Source organism: Eretmochelys imbricata, chromosome 3, assembly GCF_965152235.1.
Source record: "Eretmochelys imbricata isolate rEreImb1 chromosome 3, rEreImb1.hap1, whole genome shotgun sequence".
NCBI classification, from domain to species: Eukaryota; Metazoa; Chordata; order Testudines; family Cheloniidae; genus Eretmochelys; species Eretmochelys imbricata.
The window spans coordinates 196,477,939-196,502,759 of NC_135574.1; the positions used below are offsets into that span (position 1 = coordinate 196,477,939).

Sequence of the window (24,821 nt, forward strand, 5' to 3'; positions counted from 1 at the left end):
TCTGTCATTGGGACTTTAATTTTCCTATTCTTCTTTGCCTACTACAGCCTGTAGCAGCCTATAGGAAGAGAAAAAACAATGTGTGATATAATTAATATAAAGTTAGTCTGGCTAGTCCAATATCTAATGTCTACAATTGATTGTGAGTATTGCCAACTCCAATCAAAATCATACATCACTCTGAAACCATACATCACTTTGTTATATCTGAAGCTGGCACTTCAGAAACACAAACAAAACTTTTACAAGCCTAATTTTATAAAAGCAACTTTAATAAATTATACTTTTCTTATAATTTAAAAACCCTCTAGAAACACAAACACTTCCATCCATTGTTGGCTTCTTTTTCATGTTTCCTACCTAAGGGGCGAATCCAGTAATCAGTCAAGTAACTATGTTCCTCAAGGATCAAAAAAAGAAAAGTCTCTTCCTTGCTTCCAGGCCACTCCTTAGGGTATGTCTACACTACGGAATAAGGTTGAATTTATAGAAGTCGGTTTTTTAGAAATCGGTTTTATATATTCGAGTGTGTGTGTCCTCACAGAAAATGCTCTAAGTGCATTAAGTGCATTAACTCGGCGGAGCGCTTCCACAGGCTAGAGTCGACTTCCGGAGCGTTGCACTGTGGGTAGCTATCCCACAGTTCCCGCAGTCTCCGCTGCCCATTGGAATTCTGGGTTGAGATCCCAATGCCTGATGGGGCTAAAACATTGTCGCGGGTGGTTCTGGGTACATATCGTCAGGCCCCCGTTCCCTCCCTCCCTCCCTGAAAGCAAGGGCAGACAATCGTTTTGTGCCTTTTTTCCTGAGTTACCTGTGCAGACGCCATACCATGGCAAGCATGGAGCCCGCTCAGGTAACCGTCACCCTATGACTCCTGGGTGCTGGCAGACGCGGTATGGCATTGCTACACAGTAGCAGCAACCCCTTGCCTTGTGGCAGCAGATGGTACAGTACGACTGGTAGCCATCATCGTCATGTCCGAGGTGCTCCTGGCCATGTCGGCTGGGAGCGCCTGGACAGACATGGGCGCAGGGACTAAATTTGGAGTGACTTGACCAGGTCATTCTCTTTAGTCCTGCAGTCAGTCCTATTGAACCGTCTTATGGTGAGCAGGCAGGCGATACGGATTGCTAGCTGTCATACTGTACCATCTTCTGCCAGGCAGGCAAGAGATGAGGATTGCTAGCAGTCGTATTGTACCATCTTCTGCCTGGCAGGCAGGAGATGAGGATGGCTAGCAGTCGTATTGTACCATCTTCTGCCTGGCAGGCAGGAGATGAGGATGGCTAGCAGTCGTATTGTACCATCTTCTGCCTGGCAGGCAGGAGATGAGGATGGCTAGCAGTCGTACTGTACCATCTTCTGCCGAGCAGCCATGAGATGTGGATGGCATGCAGTCCTTCTGCAACGTCTGCTGCCAGCCAAAGATGTAAAAGATAGATGGAGTGGATCAAAACAAGAAATAGACCAGATTTGTTTTGTACTCATTTGCTTCCCCACCTCCCCTGTCTAGGGGACTCATTCCTCTAGGTCACACTGCAGTCACTCACAGAGAAGGTGCAGCGAGGTAAATCTAGCCATGTATCAATCAGAGGCCAGGCTAACCTCCTTGTTCCAATAAGAAAAATAACTTAGGTGCACCATTTCTTATTGGAACCCTCCGTGAAGTCCTGCCTGAAATACTCCTTGATGTAAAGACACCCCCTTTGTTGATTTTAGCTCCCTGAAGCCAACCCTGTAAGCCGTGTCGTCAGTCGCCCCTCCCTCCGTCAGAGCAACGGCAGACAATCGTTCCGCGCCTTTTTTCTGTGCGGACACCATACCAAGGCAAGCATGGAGGCCGCTCAGCTCACTTTGGCAATTAGGAGCACATTAAACACCACACGCATTATCCAGCAGTATATGCAGCACCAGAACCTGGCAGAGCGATACCGGGCGAGGAGGCGACGTCAGCGCGGTCACGTGAGTGATCAGGACATGGACACAGATTTCTCTGAAAGCATGGGCCCTGCCAATGCATGCATCATGGTGCTAATGGGGCAGGTTCATGCTGTGGAACACCGATTCTGGGCTCGGGAAACAAGCACAGACTGGTGGGACCGCATAGTGTTGCAGGTCTGGGACGATTCCCAGTGGCTGCGAACCTTTCGCATGCGTAAGGGCATTTTCATGGAACTTTGTGACTTGCTTTCCCCTGCCCTGAAGCGCATGAATACCAAGATGAGAGCAGCCCTCACAGTTGAGAAGCGCGTGGCGATAGCCCTGTGGAAGCTTGCAACGCCAGACAGCTACCGGTCAGTTGGGAATCAATTTGGAGTGGGCAAATCTACTGTTGGGGCTGCTGTGATGCAAGTAGCCCACGCAATCAAAGATCTGCTGATATCAAGGGTAGTGACCCTGGGAAATGTGCAGGTCATAATGGATGGCTTTGCTGCAATGGGATTCCCTAACTGTGATGGGGCCATAGACGGAACCCATATCCCTATCTTGGCACCGGAGCACCAAGCCGCCGAGTACATAAACCGCAAGGGGTACTTTTCGATAGTGCTGCAAGCTCTGGTGGATCACAAGGGACGTTTCACCAACATCAACGTGGGATGGCCGGGAAAGGTACATGACGCTCGCATCTTCAGGAACTCTGGTCTGTTTCAAAAGCTGCAGGAAGGGATTTTATTCCCAGACCAGAAAATAACTGTTGGGGATGTTGAAATGCCTATATGTATCCTTGGGGACCCAGCCTATCCCTTAATGCCATGGCTCACGAAGCCGTACACAGGCAGCCTGGACAGTAGTCAGGAGCTGTTCAACTACAGGCTGAGCAAGTGCAGAATGGTGGTCGAATGTGCATTTGGACGTTTAAAGGCGCGCTGGCGCAGTTTACTGACTCGCTTAGACCTCAGCGAAACCAATATTCCCGCTGTTATTACTGCTTGCTGTGTGCTCCACAATATCTGTGAGAGTAAGGGGGAGACGTTTATGGAGGGGTGGGAGGTTGAGGCAAATCGCCTGGCTGCTGGTTACGCGCAGCCAGACACCAGGGCAGTTAGAAGAGCACAGGAGGGCACAGTATGCATCAGAGAAGCTTTGAAAACCAGTTTCATGACTGGCCAGGCTACAGTGTGAAAGTTCTGTTTGTTTCTCCTTGATGAAACCCCCCGGCCCTTGGTTCACTCTACTTCCCTGTAAGCTAACCACCCTCCCCTCCTCCCTTCGATCACCGCTTGCAGAGGCAATAAAGTCATTGTTGCTTCACATTCATGCATTCTTTATTCATTCATCACACAAATAGGGGGATGACTACCAAGGTAGCCCAGGAGGGGTGGTGGAGGAGGGAAGGAAAATGCCACACAGCACTTTAAGCACAGCACTTTAAAAGTTTACAACTTTAAAAAGTATTGAATGCCAGCCTTCTTTTTTTTGGGCAATCCTCTGGGGTGGGGTGGCTGGTTGGCCGGAGGCCCCCCACCACGTTCTTGGGCGTCTGGGTGTGGAGGCTATGGAACTTGGGGAGGAGGGCGGTTGGTTACTCAGGGGCTGCAGTGGCAGTCTGTGCTCCAGCTGCCTTTGCTGCAGCTCAACCATACACTGGAGTATACTGGTTTGGTCCGCCAGCAGCCTCAGCATTGAATCCTGCCTCCTCTCATCACGCTGCCGCCACATTTGAGCTTCAGCCCTCTCTTCAGCCCGCCACTTCTCCTCCCGGTCATTTTGTGCTTTCCTGCACTCTGACATTATTTGCCTCCACGCATTCATCTGTGCTCTGTCAGTGTGGGAGGACAGCATGAGCTCGGAGAACATTTCATCGTGAGTGCGTTTTTTTTTCTTTCTAAGCTTCACTAGCCTCTGGGAAGGAGAAGATCCTGTGATCATTGAAACACATGCAGCTGGTGGAGAAAAAAAAAGGGACAGCGGTATTTAAAAAGACACATTTTATAAAACAGTGGCTACACTCTTTCAGGGTAATCCTTGCTGTTAACATTACATACATAGCACATGTGCTTTTGTTACAAGGTCACATTTTGCCTCCCCCCACCGCGTGGCTACCCCCTCAACCCTCCCCCCTCCCTGTGGCTAACAGCGGGGAACATTTCTGTTTAGCCACAGGCAAACAGCCCAGCAGGAATGGGCTCCTCTGAGTATCCCCTGAAGAAAAGCACTCTATTTCAACCAGGTGACCATGAATTATATCTCACTCTCCTGATGATAACACAGAGAGATAAAGAACGGATGTTGTTTGAATGCCAGCAAACATACACTGCAATGCTTTGTTCTACAATGATTCCCGAGTACGTGTTACTGGCCTGGAGTGGTAAAGTGTCCTACCATGGAGGACGCAATAAGGCTGCCCTCCCCAGAAACCTTTCGCAAAGGCTTTGGGAGTACATCCAGGAGAGCCGCGAATGCCAGGGCAAAGTAATCCTTTCACATGCTTGCTTTTAAACCATGTATATTATTTTAAAATGTACACTCACCGGAGGTCCCTTCTCCGCCTGCTGGGTCCAGGAGGCAGCCTTGGGTGGGTTCAAAGGGTACTGGCTCCAGGTCCAGGGTGAGAAACAGTTCCTGGCTGTCGGGAAAACCGGTTTCTCCGCTTGCTTGCTGTGAGCTATCTACAACCTCATCATCATCATCATCTTCTTCGTCCCCAAAACCTGCTTCTGTATTGCCTCCATCTCCATTGAAGGAGTCAAACAACATGGCTGGGGTAGTGGTGGCTGAACCCCCTAAAATGGCATGCAGCTCATCATAGAAGCGGCATGTTTGGGGCTCTAACCCGGAGCGGCCGTTCGCCTCTCTGGTTTTCTGGTAGGCTTGCCTCAGCTCCTTCAGTTTCACGCAGCACTGCTTTGGGTCCCTGTTATGGCCTCTGTCCTTCAGGCCCTGGGAGATTTTGACAAAGGTTTTGGCATTTCAAAAACAGGAACGGAGTTCTGATAGCACGGATTCCTCTCCCCAAACAGTGATCAGATCCCGTACCTCCCGTTCGGTCCATGCTGGAGCTCTTTTGCGATTCTGGGACTCCATCATGGTCACCTGTGCTGATGAGCTCTGCATGGTCACCTGCAGCTTGCCACGCTGGCCAAACAGGAAATGAGATTTAAAAGTTCGCGGTTCTTTTCCTGTCTACCTGGCCAGTGCATCTGAGTTGAGAGTGCTGTCCAGAGCGGTCACAATGGAGCACTCTGGGATAGCTCCCGGAGGCCAATACCATCGAATTGTGTCCACAGTACCCCAAATTCGAGCCGGCAAGGTCTATTTAAGCGCTAATCCACTTGTCAGGGGTGGAGTAAGGAAATCAATTTTAAGAGCCCTTTAAGTCGAAATAAAGGGCTTCATTGCGTGGACAGGTGCAGGTTTACATCGATTTAACGCTGCTAAATTCGACCTAAAGTCCTAGTGTAGACCAGGGCTTAGTTGCTACTGAATAAGCTCTGTGTCCAGTGTGCCTCTTCCTATGCAAGGGTTTGGGCAGTAGATCCTGTAGTCTTGAATCTGCTGGCCACGTCTCCACCAACCTCCAACCAACTTTCCAACAGCTTTCCTTTCCCAGTTTCAGAATCCCATGGTGCCCAGTGGGAGTGGGGACCCTCCCTCTGCATGGGCTCTCAGTGTCTGCTTGGCCCATAAGCATGTTCCCTGATCTGAGGAGCTCACAATCTAAAGACAGAAAACTCAGATTTGCCCCTAAGTGCTTATGTAGCAGCATATGGTTGGCCAAGTGATACAAATTACCATCTCTGAAGTCAGATTCTTGTGTAAACGATTTTTTAAAAAGCAGTTAGTAGCCACGGTTTGAATTTTTAGCTCTGATTTATGTGATGCTTTTGGAACACTTATTGGGGGAAAAACTGGTAAGTTGCAGCAAATAAACATTCAGTGGCTTATCCGTTTCTCCCAAAGCATATCAGAAATACAATGGACCACTGTTTCTTTTGACTCATCTCCCTTCTCGGCATATTGAAAATATTAGGTAAGTTCAGTATTGCCAGCCCCAGACATTCAAAAATCATGAGTCAGGCACCCAAAATCATGAGATTTTTTTTTTTTTTTAATGGTCTGCTCTTTTCCTTTGCCTTTTGGTTTCTTAGCCTTCAGGGCTCTCTTGGGGATCACCCAAACAGGAGAACAAGAAACTTGGGGTGAAATCAATGGGGTCAAAATGTTGCCCTTTCTTTGGGTTTCAAATGAAATCTGAGATTCTCACATAATCATTTGTCTCCAGGAGTTGACATTTTAGGTAAAACATCAAATATCATAAGATTCACAGTAAAATTATGAATATGATAGTGAGAGTTAGCAACACTGTATAAAATAACTAGGAAGTGATTCCTTGACAACAGAATGGTGTAGGGATTCTGTAACTTATTATGTATTCTGTAGATTAAAACTTAAATAATTGCATATTCTAATTGCCTCTGAATTTACAGGAATTTAACTCAAAGAAACTTCTTCTGAAAGTCTATAGAATTTCATGCCTTGTCTTGTCAAAGTCGCATTGAAGTAAAAAATTATTCCACCTAAATCTGACTTTCTGCATGTAAATGTGCATGTTTTAAATTAAAACACGAGTGCTAAAGCCCTACACCAAGATGTTCAAAAATGGGTGCCTGAAGCTCGACACTAAAAAACATAGTGAGGTGCCTAAATAAGTGGCCTAATATTCAAAATGTTGAGCTCCCAGCAGAACCCATTTAAAATCAGGCCACTTATTTAGGTGGCCAGCCACCCCCTTTTTAAATCCTTGGCCCAGTTCTCGCTGAACATTTTCTGCCTGATCTCCCACACTAGTGCGGTTAGCATTCTTTTAAAACATGTAACTTCATTTTTAGTTTTGTCTAATTTTAAAAGAAAAAAATATTGTAGATAAAAGAAAAGCAGTACTTATTTTGAAAAATCATGCAAACTGCTTCTGTTCCAAAACTTGCTGATATGAGAACGTATGGGAAATGTCTTCTTTTATGAATAATAATTAATATTATTGGGCTTATGAAATGGGCAAAATGCCTAGAAAGTGAATGAAAGAATGAGCTATTAAATTGAAATATTAAATGAAATAATTGAATTTAAAGAGATCATGTAAACCCTGCCGTAAATGTTGGGTGTTGTAGATGATTGAATGTATTTTCATCATCTGTTTATATGCTTAAATACAATTGCTTGATGTAAGTAAACACTTGATTGATATTCCGAATACTTAAAAATTTGCATATGCGTCACACAATATTGAACAATTAAAACTTAATTTCAGTGGAATTTGATTGCATGTAAATTTTTTTTTCAATATTCATTTTTGTCTGTTGTCTTTTCTCAGTATGTATTTAAATATTCCTTTTTATAATGCGTATCATCCTTGATTGGACTGCTAGATGAGGAGAGCTCAAGATTTCTTCAATTAAAAGGAAGGGTTTGTAAATAATATTTGTGCCACCCTTCTGCCACGGATTATTTTCTAAATATTGTGTACTCTTATTGAAGACAAGAAAAAAATAATGCAGCAGTCCTCCTTTATCGGCCCAGCATAAGGAATATGCTTACATGGTCAATGGGCATGTCTAAGAAGGCTTGGTGGTGGTAACTAGTCCCTAAAGAAATGCTTCCACCTTGTCTACAGTATATTTCCTACTCTGTTTCTCTGTCTCTGCTCAGATTTTTTTCCTGTTGCTTCTTATAACTGGCTGTAGAAGATCTCACACTTGATGCACTAATATACTGTATATATTTTACAAATACCCCCCTCCCACACACACAGTTTGACCACTTTCAGAGCCATGAAATTCAGAGTGAAAGACAAAAAGAAAAGGAGTACTTGTGGCACCTTAGAGACTAACAAATTTATTAGAGCATAAGCTTTTGTGGGCTACAGCCCGCTTTATCGGATGCATAGAATGGAACATATAGTAAGAAGATACATATATACATACTGAGAAGGTGGAAGTTGCCATACAACTGTAAGAGGCTAATTAATTAAGATGAGCTATTAATCAGCAGGATAAAAATGAGTGAAAGATGAATCACTATCTTGAAGCCTCTGCGTTATGGTTAGGTATTGCAGTATAGAGATAGCCAAAATCTGCCCTCCACTACACCTGCAGAGCCCCCAGTTGAAATCAGTGAGACCCCCTCCTCCCCTGCTTATATCCAGGACATGAATTTGGTTCACTGTACATAAAGGTAAGGTATATTAAATAAATTAGGTTTAATTTTTGTACAATTACAAAATTAGGGGGTGAAAGAAATGTAATTGGGGGTGAAAGAAATGTAATCTGCAGGACAGATCCTTGGCCGTGCGGTGGCAGGTGCCTCCCCTTCCCCTCACCCCCACATTGCCCCTGGCCCCTGCTGCCTCCCCCGACCCCCTATCCATTCCTCCCATTGCCCTGGTCCCCACTGCCTCCCTACCCACCTCCCCATCCAGGGCTTAATTTGTTCCCAGGCTTGCTGGGGCTTAGCAAGTCTACAGTGAAAAATGGGTATTTGTACGTTTGTTAATGTCACCTTTCACAGCAGACGTTGTAACTATCTGGGAGGCTGTGAAAAAGTGATATTAACATATAACTATCACTTTTCACAACAGCAGACATACTAGCTAGCAAGTCTTTAAAAAAAGCAAAAGAAACAACAACAAAAAAGAGAAGAACCTGCAAAGCATCTTATTGGTGCTTCTAAACCGTTTAGGTCCAGTAAAGAATAGAGACAACTGTACATTATTTTTATCATTAAGTCTGCAAAAAAAACCTACATAAATAAATTACAATGATTTGGACATGTATATGTGCATATTTATTTGTTTTTCCTAAAGTTGATTACGGTAAGTATTTTAGGAAAAATTGTCAGAGCGACCCCCAGCAAGAGTTGGTGGTTGCACACTGAGGCCATCAAAACATTTGTTGTAACTTAAAGTCATCATTGATTTAACACTAGTGTAGATTTAACAGGGCAGATTACAGACTGAGCGCCCTATTCCCCTCCTTTCTTATGCTGGCATAAATCAAGAGTAACCCCACTAAAATCGATGGCATGACACTGGTGTAAAAGTAATATAAGTGAGATAAGAATCAAGCATTCAGCTTTTATGGTTTTGTCAGTTTAAGTCACACTTTTAACACAGGGAGACAGCAAGGTCCAGCCCACCAGTTTGGAAGCCAGGAGATCTAGATTCTGTTCCTAAATCTGTCTTTTTCATCCTATGTAATCTTGGGCAAGTCATTTAATCTTTCTCTGCTTCAGTTTCCCCATCTGTAAAATGGGATGATAATACCCATCTTTCAAAGTGTTAGGAGCCCTGTAGATAGAAAGTAGTTATATAAGAACATACTAGTAGTATCATTTATTATATTAGGTTTTATACTTAATATTCCATACCCTAAACAGCTCATAGAATAATGCTTTACTGTTTGCCCTGTATAGTTGAACAGTATGTAAGTGCTAATCTCTAAGGTCATATTTCTGTTGGCTATCACTTTGACCAAACAAGTGGCTGAACTTCATAGTTTACAGGTAGATTTTCTTCTCTCTTTTTTTCAAAGTCTTGATTACTAGAGTTATTTTGAAGCAATCAGTAAGTTACAGTGTTTGCTTCAGGATTGGTAGTATATCAGCACCATTCTGAAGGCAACAAATTTTCTGCCCTGTAATCTTAATGCAGAAACAAAAGGTGGATTTTTTTTATTGTTTAGGGGGCAGATAACTATGAATGGAGTGTGCTAGAAATAATAAGAGCTCTCCCCACAACAAAACCCTGTTGTAAAACAAGCATGATCTGTTTGCCGGGATCTTTGCACTAATGCATCACACAGGACACTTTCTAATTGTCCCTACAGAATGAAAATAGAATGTTACACACCAAAGAGACTTTAAAAAAAGGTTTGCAAATAAAGCTAGTTTGAAGGGGGAAAAAAAACAAAAGCCTCACATTCTTGACAGATTTAATATTGGTTGCATAAGTAATCCAAACTTGTCACTTTCATTTGAAAACACTGCCTCATTTAAGAGCAATACTACTTATAATAATTTATGACGTCTCTGTGATTGTTCTTTCCAGCTCTCTTGGTTTGTGAAGAGCATTTCTTTGGTAGATATATAAATTTTTTTTTTTTTCCAGTACAGCTCTGGAAATAACAAGCTGGCTTTACGGTTTTCTGAGTAGGGGCCATAATGAGACGGAAGTATGTCTGTTGATTAAAGGGAAAAAATTGAAATCATTATGAGACAGAAAAGAACTGATAGTTTTAAGGCCATGATTCCATTCTGCAGGTCACTCAAAGGAAAATATTACTTTTCATTTTTGGTAGCAAGTATGGTCTTGGCTGGAGCAGATCTCATTCAAATTGTTCCTTTAACAGTTGTCATGTAAAAACGAAGACACAGTGTAGACGTATTCTTGTTGGTATTTTACAGGGCATGTTTCACTGAACTATTCAGTCTCCTATTTTCCTTCTTGGGATTGAGGATGTGTTTTTATTCTGTATTTGAGAAACGTAGGAATAAGAACTGTCATTTAATTTTGGGGTGCCTCCTGAAAAAGGTATAAATGACACTAACATACATGTACCGCTGTAACATCTATGTATGTATTTCTCTCAGTTAAAGCATTTGATTAAAAAGAAATATGGAATGCAATGTATTTTAATGTAGTATCCTTCATACAAAGTATTACAAAAACTTCAGAGATATAGATGTGTGACAGGTCTGGTGCGCTGCCTGGACCCCAGTAATAAAGGAGTTAACTTCAGCTCCACTTTCCCCTCCCCTTATGGGGTGCTCAGGGGAAGGACTGTAAATTAGTGATTGGAAGACACAGTGGGAAATTGGCTTTAGGAAGCTAGGAGTCCACACCCAGGGGCATAGGAATGCCAAGCTGGAGAGTTTGTTTCCTTTTCTGCTTATGTTAATTTATTTTGCTTTCTTGTCACCAGCATCATCCCTTGAGGGAAAGCACTTGCTGGCTATCTCTAGGTTCCATTCTGCTGTGTCATTCCACCAGCATACTATAGAAGAAAAAGAGCAAGAAGGCTTTTCAGAGCTGGGTAGAACAAGGCTTTGGCCCAGGCTAGAAACATAGGAATTGCCATACAGGATCAGATAAGTGGTCCATCTAGTCAGACAGTTTCACCCATCAAAGGAAAGAAGGGCTGCGTTCTTCCCTGTGCACCTTCACTAACTGAGAAAAAGCTCCAGCACTGCCCACTAACTTTCCTGATCTAACCAAGCCTATGTACACCCAACAGAATATTGACAGACCACTAATAGATTGTCTTACAAAATCCACTGAGCACTCACAAAACACATCTTTTGAACCCTCTTAACTAACAAATCACAATCAGTTTTCACCAGACCATCATCTGTGACCTCCCGCTGCCTAATTTCAAGTTTCTGTCATCTACAAGTGACCCAGTACAGCTGTTATTTTAAAAAAAAGTCGCAAATGTTTTTCATAATGGGGGAAGAACTATTATTTTCCATTGTCTTCGTTCTCAAAAATAGCAGAATTGCTTTGGCTCAAACTTTCAAAGAAAATCTGTTCCCTGACTGAGAATAAATCTGATAAATTTTGGCCAGAAAGGTAAAAGATTAAAAAAGTTATAAGCAACTAAATATTACCTCTTAAAATGGAAACACTTGTGCATCCTTAACTATGGGCACACTGTGCTTATAATCACTGAGATGTTTTATTTTATTTTACTTTTTGTTATTCTGCAAATCAAAAAATAATCTTTTTAAAATACACTATTTCATTTCGTATAGATTTTTCAGACTGTTTACAAGAATAAAACTTTACCAGAAAACATATACACTATAAAAAAATCAAAATCTCACATTATTCAACTGAACTGTTATATGGTGAAACATGCAGACAGCATAATAGATTAGTAAACCTTTTTCCATATCAAGACTTTCTTTTCCATACTGTCCTGTCTAGCTGGACCCTCACCTTCCATTTAACAAGTGCAGAGTGGTTTTGATACTCTGTAATGAGAATTCCTCCAGATTCCCTGACATAATACATGATCTCTCATTACATGAGCATGATCAGTTGTCGAAGTGTGGTCTGTGGTGCTGGTTGGGTACACAAAGCACTTGATGGTACCCTATAGAGGGCTGACTCTCCTTGGCTTCAGTTGCTTCTATAGATGTGCACCTTTTGTATTAAAAACATAGATCAATGCTCTCTTGATATTTCTTTCTCGTGTAAGCATTTGCTGTAGTTGCTGCTGGATGGTGCATGTTCTTGAATGAGAAAGGAAGTGGTCCATGGGATTGCATTTGGGAGAGGCTACTGTCCAGAAGGCAGTCTCTCTATTAAAATGTTTACATTCTGAAACAGTTTGGGAACACTTGGACTAGTGATCTGAATATAGGAGTGGGAACCAAAAGTGAAATCATGATCCCAGTGCTGATACAGATTCCTTCTGTAGGCAGGCAGCTCACGCGCTGTAAAAGGGGGATACGGGCTGACACTCTGCCTTCTAAATCCACATTTAGAGGGGACCCTTTGCTTGTGGATCTCCCCTCTCCTCCCATGCAGAACTGAGGCTCCATCACCTCTATGGCCCTGTTCTCCTCTTCACCAGACCCTGCAGAGAACTCTCAGCAGGTCTGGAGATGTGGGCTAGAAAAGGGGCCATTCTGGGTAGGGAGAAGAGTCTGTGTGACAGGGGGTGTTCTATTGCCTCGCTTCCCTTTCCAGCCCTGTGGAGCTTACCCAGACAAGATAGCACGGCCTCTAGGGCAGTGGTGGGTCCATCAGGGTAATCTGCTGGCGGGCCACGAGACCATTGGTTTATGTTGACCGTCCACAGGTTCGGCCGCCCGCAACTCCCAGTGACCATGGTTCCCATTGGCCGGGAATGGCCCACCACTGCTCTAGGGGGTCCCTGGAGTCTGTTACTGTGAGTTAGCATGACTCTAATGGAACTCCATTGTCAGGGAGTGGGCTGGAGGGAGGTTGCCAGAGTCCAGAGCCAGTGCAATGACACACACCTTCCACATGGACCCCTGGATTCCAGACAGGTTTGGGGTGGGTACATTAGTCTTTTCTGGGGGGATTCTCACAGATTTCTCCCCTAGCTCTTTCTCTCACAGGTTTTACCATGACTGGGGCCAATAATATTTACCTACTTAGCTCCTAGGGCTGTTATAAGGATTAATTTGTTATGTCCTGATCCTGTATGATGCTAAACACCCTCAATTCCCATTGACGTTAACTAGATCAAAACATGCTGATTGTTTGCTCAAATGTTTAGAAGATGAAAGTGCTCAGTAGTGTTGCCATCATCATATTTCATAGTTCTGCGATCTCCAGGCTATCACACAAATGGTTTCACCAGTCACTTGGGGCCTCCCTTTTTGGGATTCATAATAAATGCAATATATGTTTTAGATGAGAACTGGAGCAGGGGCAGTACACCTCATTGATTTTTACGAGCTGTCAGTTCATCTGCACATTAACACAGAGCATGCTGGATCTCTCAAACTGGTGTTCTCCTCCTCAGCAAATGATACATTTCACCTTTTCTTGCAGGTATCAGAGATTTGAAAAGGCATTTCTGCTCGCTGTTGACATAGGTGCTCGTGACCTGTTTATGGTGAGTCATTCCTGTAGATGGCTTTGTGATTGCTGTTCTTGAGATGAGTTAGTTGTCAGCTTTTGTGCACATTAAAAAGGATCAGTGTCATTTGCAGTATTAGACACATACTGGAGAAGGCTTTATTCTACTTGCCATCATGAAACTGGTCAATAGCAATCTAGTAGCTTTTGAGTTGCTGACATTTTCCTTGCCAGGGCCTCAAGACTGTTTTATGTTTTTCAGGAATTAATATATACATTCTTGAACTTTCCTCCTCCTCCTGCTGTGTCAGATGTGGGTGCATGTCATCTTTCACTCTAATAAGCTTATATGTTTCTAATCCATTCCTTTAAGAAGTACAGCTGCAGAGGCCAGGACACAAGAGCAGACTGTATCCTGGGGATCCTGAATGCTCTCAGTATGTCTCTTAGGTTTCTGTGGAAAGTGACAAATTATGAACGCTCCTCCAGGTACTTTTAAAACAACAAAGCTGCAACGTCAACCCAAGCAGTTTTACATTTTGTGCACTCTTTCGCCCTCCCATTTAATTAGCTACAAAAGTAAAATTAACCGGTTCTTAAAAGATCCTATGTGCAGGGTCTGCAGGAGGCTCTTGTTTTATAAGATCTTGCACCACAATGTCACAGTGAGGTCAGATGGACAAAGCCAGTAGTTCTTTCCTCATCTCTCAGCATGTTGCTGCTATGCAGCTGATTTAGTTGTTTTCAAAGAACAATAGGGAAAGGGCTTGTTTTAAAAAAAAAAAAAAAAAAAAAGCCCTTTGAAAGTCTCATTTGCTTGACTCTTTTGCATAATGAAGACATTCTGTTGTTTAAGCTTTGGCACTAGATGTTAATATTATTTATCCCATTAAGTCACTTGCCCTGCTAGTTTGATCTTGATATTTAAATTGTATGTTAAATAACACAATTAAATCCTTCTTTTATGGGTTATAAAAAGTCCTCTCTAATTATATAAAGAGTTCTGTAAATCTTTTGATGCTTTTTTCCACAGCTCTAATCATGTGGCTTGTTCCATCTAATTAGAAAGATGTGTATACTGTGATAAACTTTTCTAAGTATGCATCAAAAGAATGTGATGGGAATATCATACTTTTAGGGAAATCATTACATATTTTTGTAATCATTTATATCCCCTCGAAACCGTGTTTTTTTTCTTTTCATCTCATCTCTCTCTCTCTCTCTCTCTCAATAATATAACCTTTTCTGCACAAGACTTTGATGTAGCAGTGTTGAGATCTGTAACCATGGAGAGGCTTGGGAAATGATTCTGCTCTCACTTTCACCAATTTAACTCCACTGGGTTTGATTCTCGCTGTGCCGGAGCAGAGATTGGTTGCAGTAGAAGGTGGGGGAGGGGTTTGAGAGGGAGCCAGTCATGAGCTCCTGACTCTCAACCCTCTGGCATGGTGTACACTAAATCAGCAGGGGGACAGCTGTAATTTAAGGCATAAGGCCCCACACACTAAAAAATTGCTCCACCATATCCCTTCTACTCCTCTGATACCCCCGCACCCCAACATGTCCCCTTCCTCCTTGTGCCAGAAGGGGGAGTTCCATCCCAGGAAGAAGTCACCAGGTTTGTGCTGGTGAAGATTCCCCTTACACGGGGTATTCTCCAACCAAAATCTCTGGACACTTTAAATTTGCTTTACACTGAGTCAGTGTATGTGGCGCAAAGTGAACTTGGCCACTGGAGAATCCAGTCCATTGACTTCAGTGGAGTGACTCTTGATATACACCCATGTAAGGCCTCGTCTGGACTAGCTGAAAGGGTGCTTTATTTAAAAGGTTAACTAACACGTGTTACATTTGTAGTGTAGTCAGGACAAGCACAGTCAGTTTAGCACATCTCAGCTGGCCAAGGTGAACCCTTGGATCCTCCTCAGAATTTAAAGAATTTTTTTACATACCTTTTATCCTTGTGCAGACAAGATTGAAGTGAGAACAAAATCGCTGGATTTTGCATCGGTGCAGGATTGCTCATCTCTGTCTCATGCATTTCTCTTATTTGGATGTTCACGTTGGACCTCACTCTAGGTCTTCACACCCAGGCTATGTCTAAATCTTGCCAATTCTTTTTGCATAGCGTCTCTAAGATGTGACCTTTCCAATCCATCCACATGGCTAAAACTCTCATCCAAGCTCTCATCATATCATGTCTTGGTTACTGCACATCCTTTCCTCCGACCTCGACAAATGCAATCTACCCCACTCGTATCTATTCAAAATGCTGCTAAAAGATCATTTTGCTAGCCCATTGCTTTGTCTATGCTCCCCTTCTCTTTGCCTCCCTCCACTCCCCCTTCTCTGTTGCTACTTTCAAGGTCCTTCACAGCCTATCCCTACTCTACCTATCATCACTATCAAAATATCAACTCCTACCTCCACCTGGCTTATGATATCAGCCTCTGTTGCCCATTGGTTAAATTGGTTATCAGTATAATTAACTGAAGCTGTGATTTCCAAACTCACTGAGAAGTATCCCTGTCTAGCCGTGCAGTTTGGGTTTTGTGTCCCCTGGGGTTTTACCCACTGCTGTAACTATACCAATGTAGGTGCTATGGTGCAAACCCCTAATCTAGATGCAGAACATGAGTGTAAAACATGGCTTGTACCAATACGGTTACCCAGACTTAAAACAGTAACTGCACCAGTGGTTAAAAAATCCAGTGTAGACAAGGTCTTGTCTCAGCCCGCTGAGTCCTATGATTCTGTTCAGCTACAGCATTATGGTTACTGATTATTGTAGTAGCTCCCAGAAATGATGCTGTTCTTGAAAAAACAGTCAGCTGAGGTACTTGTGGGCATATCTACAATTTGGTAGGGGCGCTTCAGCCATTAAATTCCTATTAACTCTAGAGGTGATTGGGTCCACAGTGAGACTTCTAATCCAAACCAACTCATATTCCCCACCAGGGTTGACTTTAGGCAATCTGGCATTCTAGGCATACCCCCAAGGGGTCACCCTATAGCCTCGTCCCTGGATCACAGCCTTTGATTCCGACGTCACTGTGTGACTCTAAAGGCCAGAGCGGTCTGTGTCCCTATAAGGCCTGTGCCTTACTCCAGCCCTGCGCGCCACCCTTATCTTTCAAGAGGCACAAGTGAGGCTTTACCGGAATTCCTGGTTCAGAACTTGTTTATGTAGTTTTGGTTCAAGATTGCATCTTAAAGTGGAAGAGGCCCATTTCCCAGACTACTTTGAATTTAGCCCCAAGATACTGAAGATTTCAACAAAACAGCTGATGGCTCACTATTCAGGATTGCAGAAATCTCACAAGGGCTGGTAATTTAGAAACATGTCTGCCACTCCGGGCTGAAATCTTGTGAAAAGAATTTGTGAAACTTTGGTGACATTAAACCCGACCCTAGATCTGGTGCAGTTTTGACCTGGAACTCTAGCCTAAATTTGATCCATGTCCAAGATCCTCTCCTTAGCTCATCTCTAATTAACATTAAAAGGAGTTAATCTTCTAAAAGTCCACTCTATCAAGCTGATGGTTTGTTCTTTTCTCTGCTACTTTTTGCCCAGAGAAGAAGCAACCACAGCCACAAGTTTTTGTCAGGCAGCTTGGGGTTCACAAGTGAAGCTACACTTCAGGTGCATCCATGGGAAACCAGATCCTTTTTGGCCCTTAATAGAGATTGCTGTCTTTCATTATTTTTTAAATTAAAATGGCTAAAATGGGATTGCTTCATAGGCACAGTGACTCTTTATGATATGATGTTATCTACCAAATGAAAGAACAATCTCAGAGTAATTGTAATGGTTCAACTATGCAGGCTTCAAAACAAGTTCCCACTGTCGTCTTGGAGCTGGTTCCAACATCCTGTTTAACTGCTGACTTATTAGGGGATGTTGTATGTAAACGTACACTTGCATTTCCATAGGACCATCTTGTTAGCTTGTAGCATGGCATAGTTTCACAAACTTCATACCAGGCCTGAAAAGCAAACTTAACTATGCAGTCACTAACATACTTTCCATTATGTGGCTTTACTGTAACCTATCCCAATTGCATCATGTGACATTTTCCAGGGACTGACACAAATCTGCCCAATGGTATCCCTGAGTGCTCAGTTTTTGTATTTGTATCTCTAATTCAGCCTACAGATGTGTAAAATTTCATATCATCAGATTGCAGCTTCCTGTTGACAGCACTTCTGAGATGACTTAAAACCAAAAGTTTTTCCAACTAAGATCAATATTAAATTAAGATAATTTTTCCCTCTTTTTCATGCCTGTTTCAGATCATTCATACAAATTAGGTCCTTTTTTGGTGTTAATTCTGCCCACTTAACATCAAACCTAGTCCCTTTTGGGGTGAAGGATGGTCTGTCAACACAAACACTGAAGACATGTAGACCTCTAGCTATTTTAGAGACTGGAAGAATAGCAGAAAGCCTATTCTGAGCCTTTTGACAATTATTGAGAGCTGTCGTGGTGGTGTTCTCTTCCCATACTTGCCCTGGGGAAGCTGCAGACACAATTCAATAGCAGTAGAAGATATTACAATGGAGGGCTTAACTTTGCATTTCCCTCCTTTTGTTGGTCTAAATTAGACCCTCAGGGCAAATTTCTGCCCTGGCTTACACATGAAGTCAATGGCAATTTTAACCATGTCTGTGAAAGCTGAATTGGGCCCATGTTATTATTTGAGTATATTTGTAATGTGCTTTTTGTTACATTTGTGCATTAGTGGCTCTGGTATCCCTTCCCCTTCCAAACCTATCCACTGGCTCCCTCTCCCCTTCCACATCAAGTTGATGCTCTGCTCTCATCTTTTCTTTTTCTCTGTCTCATTCCCTTTACTCCAGCAGTACCCTCCCCCATACCTGCTCTTTTGGGGCCTGAGTCTGATCTCACAGCTGTTTTACATGAGTGGAATGCCTTACATGTCAATGCAGTTACTCCTGGCTTACACCAGTGGGATCAAAATCCATCCTTTTATAATGTGTCCTTGCCTTCCCTGCAGTTCCTAGTGCCTAATATGCTTTCCCTAACCCTGTGCAGGAAGCAGGATCCTCCCTCTCTCTTTCAAATCCCCCATTCAAATCAAAATATACCTCCCCAGTAAGCCTCTCTTTGCTTATTCACGACTCAGTGACGTGAAAATGCTCATTTATAAAAACCAAACAAGCAATACTTACATTTAGGTAACAGTCATATGGCTGAAATTTTAAACATACAACAGTTGGGAAATTCAAAGCCACAGAAATTATTATTTATTTGCATGGTAGTAATACGTGGAGGCTTTGGACCCATTGTGTTAGGCATAGTACACAACATATATAACAAAGAGATGGTGCCTGCCCTGAAACATTTACAATCTAAGTATATACTTTTAAATGTATACCTTAATGCATACGGTATGTGCACCCTTCTTTTAAGCCTTTATAACAAACTATCTTGGGATTGTGAGATAGGATGAGAAAATTCAGTCCAAAATCTATTTGCTTTTATAAAATTAAAAGTATCTGAAGACAAAAAGAAAAGGAGTACTTGTGGCACCTTAGAGACTAACCAATTTATTTGAGCATGAGCTTTCGTGAGCTACAGCTCAAAGTGAGCTGTTGAGCTGTAGCTCACGAAAGCTCATGCTCAAATAAATTGGTTAGTCTCTAAGGTGCCACAAGTACTCCTTTTCTTTTTGCGAATACAGACTAACATGGCTGTTACTCTGAAACCTATCTGAAGAAAGGGATTCTTGCTGAAAGTTTCTTCCTCAACTATCACTGTAGCATCACTAACATGATGCTATAATAACACACATTCAGACACTGCTGTATTCCTCTGCAATGCTCCTAGCACCACGTCACATACAAATCCATCAATTATATAAACTCCCACAAAGTTCAATAAAAAAGAAAGTAAAATTGAAGAGGACATAATATATCATGAATAACTGTTACATTTATTGGACGATGACTGATCCAATCTATGACAGAAAAGATCAAGCGATATAAGGGTTGTTAGCTTTAAATCCTTTTGTAGTGTGTTCCAGCTCTCCGCTGCTGAAAATTCAAAAGGCCATCCGCTGTACCAAAGGTAGCAGAAACCCGAGGAACCGACACGTTAATAAAAGTGTCAGATCTTGGGTGAGACACTGATGAGGAAAGTGTAAGTAATTTCTGAAGAAATGTTGGAATTTTGCCCAGAAATATCCTATAGACATATGCACAACAGTGTTTCAGATGACTTCTGCTCACTGAGGGCTAGCTCTGCATAAATTGCAAAGATGAGCATAAAAAGCAGCTCTTGGAACTAATCAAATTGTTAAATGGTAAAAGCCAGCCATTTCAACGTACTCTTGATAGCCAGCAGGAAAATCTATTTTCCTGATTGTTTCTGATAGGTAATGTGATATTTGACGTGATAATCTCTTGGTTGATTATGTGAAAAAAATCTGTTACAATCACGTTAAGAGTTTTATTACATCATTTTGTTTTCATTCGTTGATATACGTAGTAAGGGAATCTGGGTTTTGGTTTCTCTTTTTTCCTCATTTCACTCTTTGGTTTTGGCTAACTGAGTGTTTTGTAACTTCCTAGTAAAATCCCATTTGGTAGGTTAATTTGAATATGAGGTGAAAGCCTGTGCTGTCATATAGACATAATTTGGAAAACATCAGGTGTAAATGGCTGAGAACTTTAAAAAGTAGAATGTTAACAGACTGTGAATCTCAGTGATGGTTGAACCAGGTGATGTGCTAAACAAAAAGAGCTTTCAGCTTACTTCTAGCACTTCCCATTGCTACATCCGGACCCAACACACATTCTAGGTGTCAAAATGACACAGAGAGAGAGAAGGACAATCCTGGACTCCTGTTATATAGATTGACTGCACACATTTGGGCAGAAATTGGTGGTTTAATTAGTAATGACAAGTTCTATAAAATGTTTTTTTTTACTTAAAATAGCTTTTTTTAGGTTTCAGAGTAGCAGCCATGTTAGTTTGCATCCACAAAAACAAAAGGAGTACCTGTGGCACCTTAGAGACTAACAAATTTATTTGAGCATAAGCTTTTGTGAGCTACAGCTCACTTCATCGGATGCATTCAGTGGAAAATACAGTGGGGAGATTTATATACACAGAGAACATGAAACAATGGGTGTTACCATACAATGCATCCGATGAAGTGAGCTGTAGCTCAGGAAAGCTTATGCTCAAATAAATTTGTTAGTCTCTAAGGTGCCACAAGTACTCCTTTTCTTTTTGCGAATACAGACTAACACGGCTGCTACTCTGAAAACTGTAACAAGAGTGACCAGGTAAGGTGAGCTATTACCAGCGGGAGCGGGGACGGGGGACCTTTTGTAGTGATAATCAAGGTGGGCCATTTCCAGCAGCTGACAAGAATGTCTGAGGAAGGTGGGGGGGAATAAACATGGGGAAATAGTTTTACTTTGTGTAATGATCCATCCACTCCCAATCTTTATTCAAGCCTAAATTAATTGTATCAAGTTTGCAAATTAATTCCAATTCAGCAGTCTCTCCTTGGAGTCTGTTTTTGAAGTTTTTTTGTTGAAGAATTGCCACTTTTAGGTCTGTAATCGAGTGACCAAAGAGATTGAAGTGTTCTCCAACTGCTTTTTGAATGTTATAATTCTTGACGTCTGATTTGTGTCCATTTATTCTTTTACGTAGAGACTGTCCAGTTTGGCCAATGTACACGGCAGAGGGGCATTGCTGGCACATGATGGCATATATCACATTGGTAGATGTGCAGGTGAACGAGCCTCTGATAGTGTGGCTGATGTGATTAGGCCCTATGATGGTGTCCCCTGAATAGATATGTGGACACAGTTGGCAACGGGCTTTGTTGCAAGGATAGGTTCCTGGGTTAGTGGTTCTGTTGTGTGGTGTGTGGTTGCTGGTGAGTATTTGCTTCAGGTTGGGGGGCTGTCTGTAAGCAAGGACTGGTCTGTCTCCCAAGATCTGTGAGAGTGATGGGTCATCCTTTAGGATAGGTTGTAGATCCTTGATGATGCATTGGAGAGGTTTTTGTTGGGGGCTGAAGGTGATGGCTAGTGGCGTTATTTTTTGCATCCAATGTTAAAGCACTCTGCATAACCACACAAAAAAAGGCCACTTACCAGGCTGCTGTTCTATCTATCTGAGGTGCTTATAGGGTCCCCATTACTGTACTATCTGAGTGCCTTCACACAGGACCAAGAAGAAAATCCAAGAGCATGAACAGGGAGCAATACAGGCTGTAATGTACAGTAAACAAAGTGCAAATTTCTGTTTGTTGAAAGTACATTTAAAGGAACTTTGTCATCCTCTGTAGTTGTTTTCCCCCCTAACTTTATTATTTAAAAAAAAATTACAATCGCTATTGTTTTCAGTTTAAACTAAAAACCAGAATCCCTAAACATAATAGATATAAATGTTATTATATACGTGGACAGAATCTGGCTACATATTCAAATATTTGTTAGCTCAGACTTGTTCCAGAGACATCTGATTTTCAGCTATCTTGAGTAAGCTGACAGTATCAACTTTTAACTTTTTAACCTAGATAAAAATCATAATTTTTGTGACTCAGGCCCCTCTCTCCTGACAACCACGGCAGACCTACACACAGAGGATGTACAGTATTCGCTGCAAGCTCTTAACTGATTATTTTGCCCCAGGGCACTTGCACATTCTTGTTATATCACACCTTTGTTTGTGCTCAGAAACTGGTCCAAGCACATCCATACTTTTGGGATTCTGAAAGGCATCACCCTTTCATTCTGGGGACTTGCTATTCTTCATTCCAAACCTTATCCTTTCCTCACTTGTTCTTCGGATGCTCGCAATCTGTCCTATTATTTTATAGTTCTCAGAAGTGTGAGATGCACTTAACTGATAACCTACAAAGACATAGTCCCTGCCCTAATTACGTACATTTGCTTACATTCTAAATTTTTGATGTGACAAAATGAGGAGGGGGGAACAAACAGTAGGGAGGAGACATGGGAAAGAAGGACTAGGGTTAAAGCAATACAGTCATGTAGGTACCCAGTTTAGGGATGTGCACCTCTTGGTGGTTCTCTTATACACAGAATGCAGATGTGACTGAATGTTATTGCCTTAATTATTGTGGACACCTGAGAAGAAGTGTATTCTCAGGAGCCATATAATGATGAGGGCGAGTGGAATTATGGATCACAGTAGGGAGGACAGTCCATGTGTTGGTTGCAGCATGAAGAAGGCATGGAGATGCGTGTGGAAGAATCAGATTTACGGAGTATCAAGATTTGCATCACTGGCATGAATGTAATAGGTGACCAGATAGCAAGTGTGAAAAATCGGGACAGATGTGGGGGAGTAATAGGCGCTTATATAAGACAAAGCCCCAAATATCGTGACCATCCCTATAAAATCAGGACATCTGGTCACTCTAAATGAGAAATTAGTTTGGATGAGCAAGAAGGAGCAAAGTTATGTAGATACTTGAATGTGAGAAGTTTATATTTGATGTAATGGAGGAGAAGCTAGTGAAGTGATTCAAGGAGTGGGGTGATGTAATCAGAGAGACAGGCGAGTGACAGTGGCCATATTTTTGATATATTTGTATAGGGCAACGTTGAGGCTCAGGAAGACCAGACATGAGATTCTGCAGTAATCAAGGCAAGCGATGATTGAGATGTGGCTGAGAGTTATAGCTATTTAGACACAGAGGATGGGTGAGTCTTGAAGGTCTCATAGAGAAAGAAACAACATCTGGACACAGTCTTGGTGTGAAAGGAGAATAAAAGGGAGAAGACAAAAATGATGTTCAGATTCTGAGTCCAGGTGACAGAGAAGAGCGTAGTGTTATCACTAGTCATGGGGGAAGGAAGAAGAGGAGAGAATTTGGACAGAAAATTCTATTTTCTCTGGGTAATATCATTATTTGAACCAGCAACCCATTGACTGAGAGTCTGAAAACATGTTTATAATTAAATATATATATATAAATATAAATAATATATCATATATAAATATATGTATGTACAAAATTAGGGATTGTGGGGTTTGGTTTCTATTTTTAATCATTTTAGTGTTCGGTTTTGGATATTTTAGTGTCTTGTAAATTCCTTTAAAAAAACAAAACAGGTTTTACAGGTTTATGAATCTCAGCTGCATACATCTGGGTGGAAATTGGTGGTTTCATTAGCAGTAAAAATCACACAAACATTATTTTAAAAAAACAAAACAATCGTACATTTTAAGCAGTCTCATTTTATTGTTTACATCTTAAGTTTCAACACTGTAACCACCTAAACAAAATCTGCTCATCATGTGGCTACATGAACTGGAATGAAATTACAGAGAGCATGAACAGGAAGTAAATATGGATTGTAAATTTACAAGATGAAATTTCTGTTGAAAATCCCTTTAAGGGAATCTTGCCATTTTTGGTTTATTTTTAATAAAATTGCTCTCCACCTTACATTATTTAAAATGAATTATTGAAAATCTACAATCATTGTTATATTCAGTTTATATGAAAAAACAGAACCCCTAAACTTAATATATGGGGAAATTTTAAAGGCACAAAGGACAATTAGGCTCCCAACTCCCAAATCTCCCCTGTAATCTGTAGATGTGAGAGTAGATCCTAGCCATACATGCAAATGACTCATTCCAGAGCCATCTAATTTATAGCTGGTTTCAGAGTAGCAGCCGTGTTAGTCTGTATTCACAAAAAGAAAAGGAGGACTTGTGGCACCTTAGAGACTAACAAATTTATTTGAGCATAAGCTTTTGTGAGCTACAGCTCACTTCATTGGATGTTGTCTTGGGTAAGCTGACAGTATCAACCTTTAGAGAGACAAGGGGAATGAGGTAATATCTTTTATTGGACCAACTTCTATTGGTGATAAAGACAAGCATTTGAGCCTACACAAAGCTCTTCTTCAGGTCTTTAAACTTTTAAATCTTGATAAACATCGTAACTTTTGTGACTAAGGCTCCTCTACTCAGAGGAAGTACAGTGTTTGCAGCAAGTGTCTAACTAATTACTTTGCCCCAAGACACTTGCCACATTCTTGTTAAATCACACCTGTGTTTGGGTTCAGCAGATGGTCCATAAACATCCAGACTTCGGGATTCTGAAAGCCAGCTCCCTTTCATTCTGAGGAACTGCAGTTCCTCCTCCTTTACCTGTCCCCCTACTAGTGTTTTTTTCTGATGCTCATGGCTCTTCCGCTCATGTACTTTCATTTCAATACCACCATTGGTTCCATTCGACGT

General features: G+C 41.8%; 1 protein-coding gene across 1 annotated transcript in view; it reads left to right on the top strand.

Annotated features, from left to right (window-relative positions):
• Nucleotides 1-24,821, top strand: part of WDPCP (WD repeat containing planar cell polarity effector) — a 271,495-nt gene that overhangs the window by 170,105 nt on the left and 76,569 nt on the right. Inside the window, exon 13 of the mRNA XM_077812039.1 lies at nucleotides 13,526-13,589. Coding sequence (XP_077668165.1) covers nucleotides 13,526-13,589 — 64 coding nt within the window. The remainder of the gene's footprint in view (nucleotides 1-13,525; nucleotides 13,590-24,821) is intronic.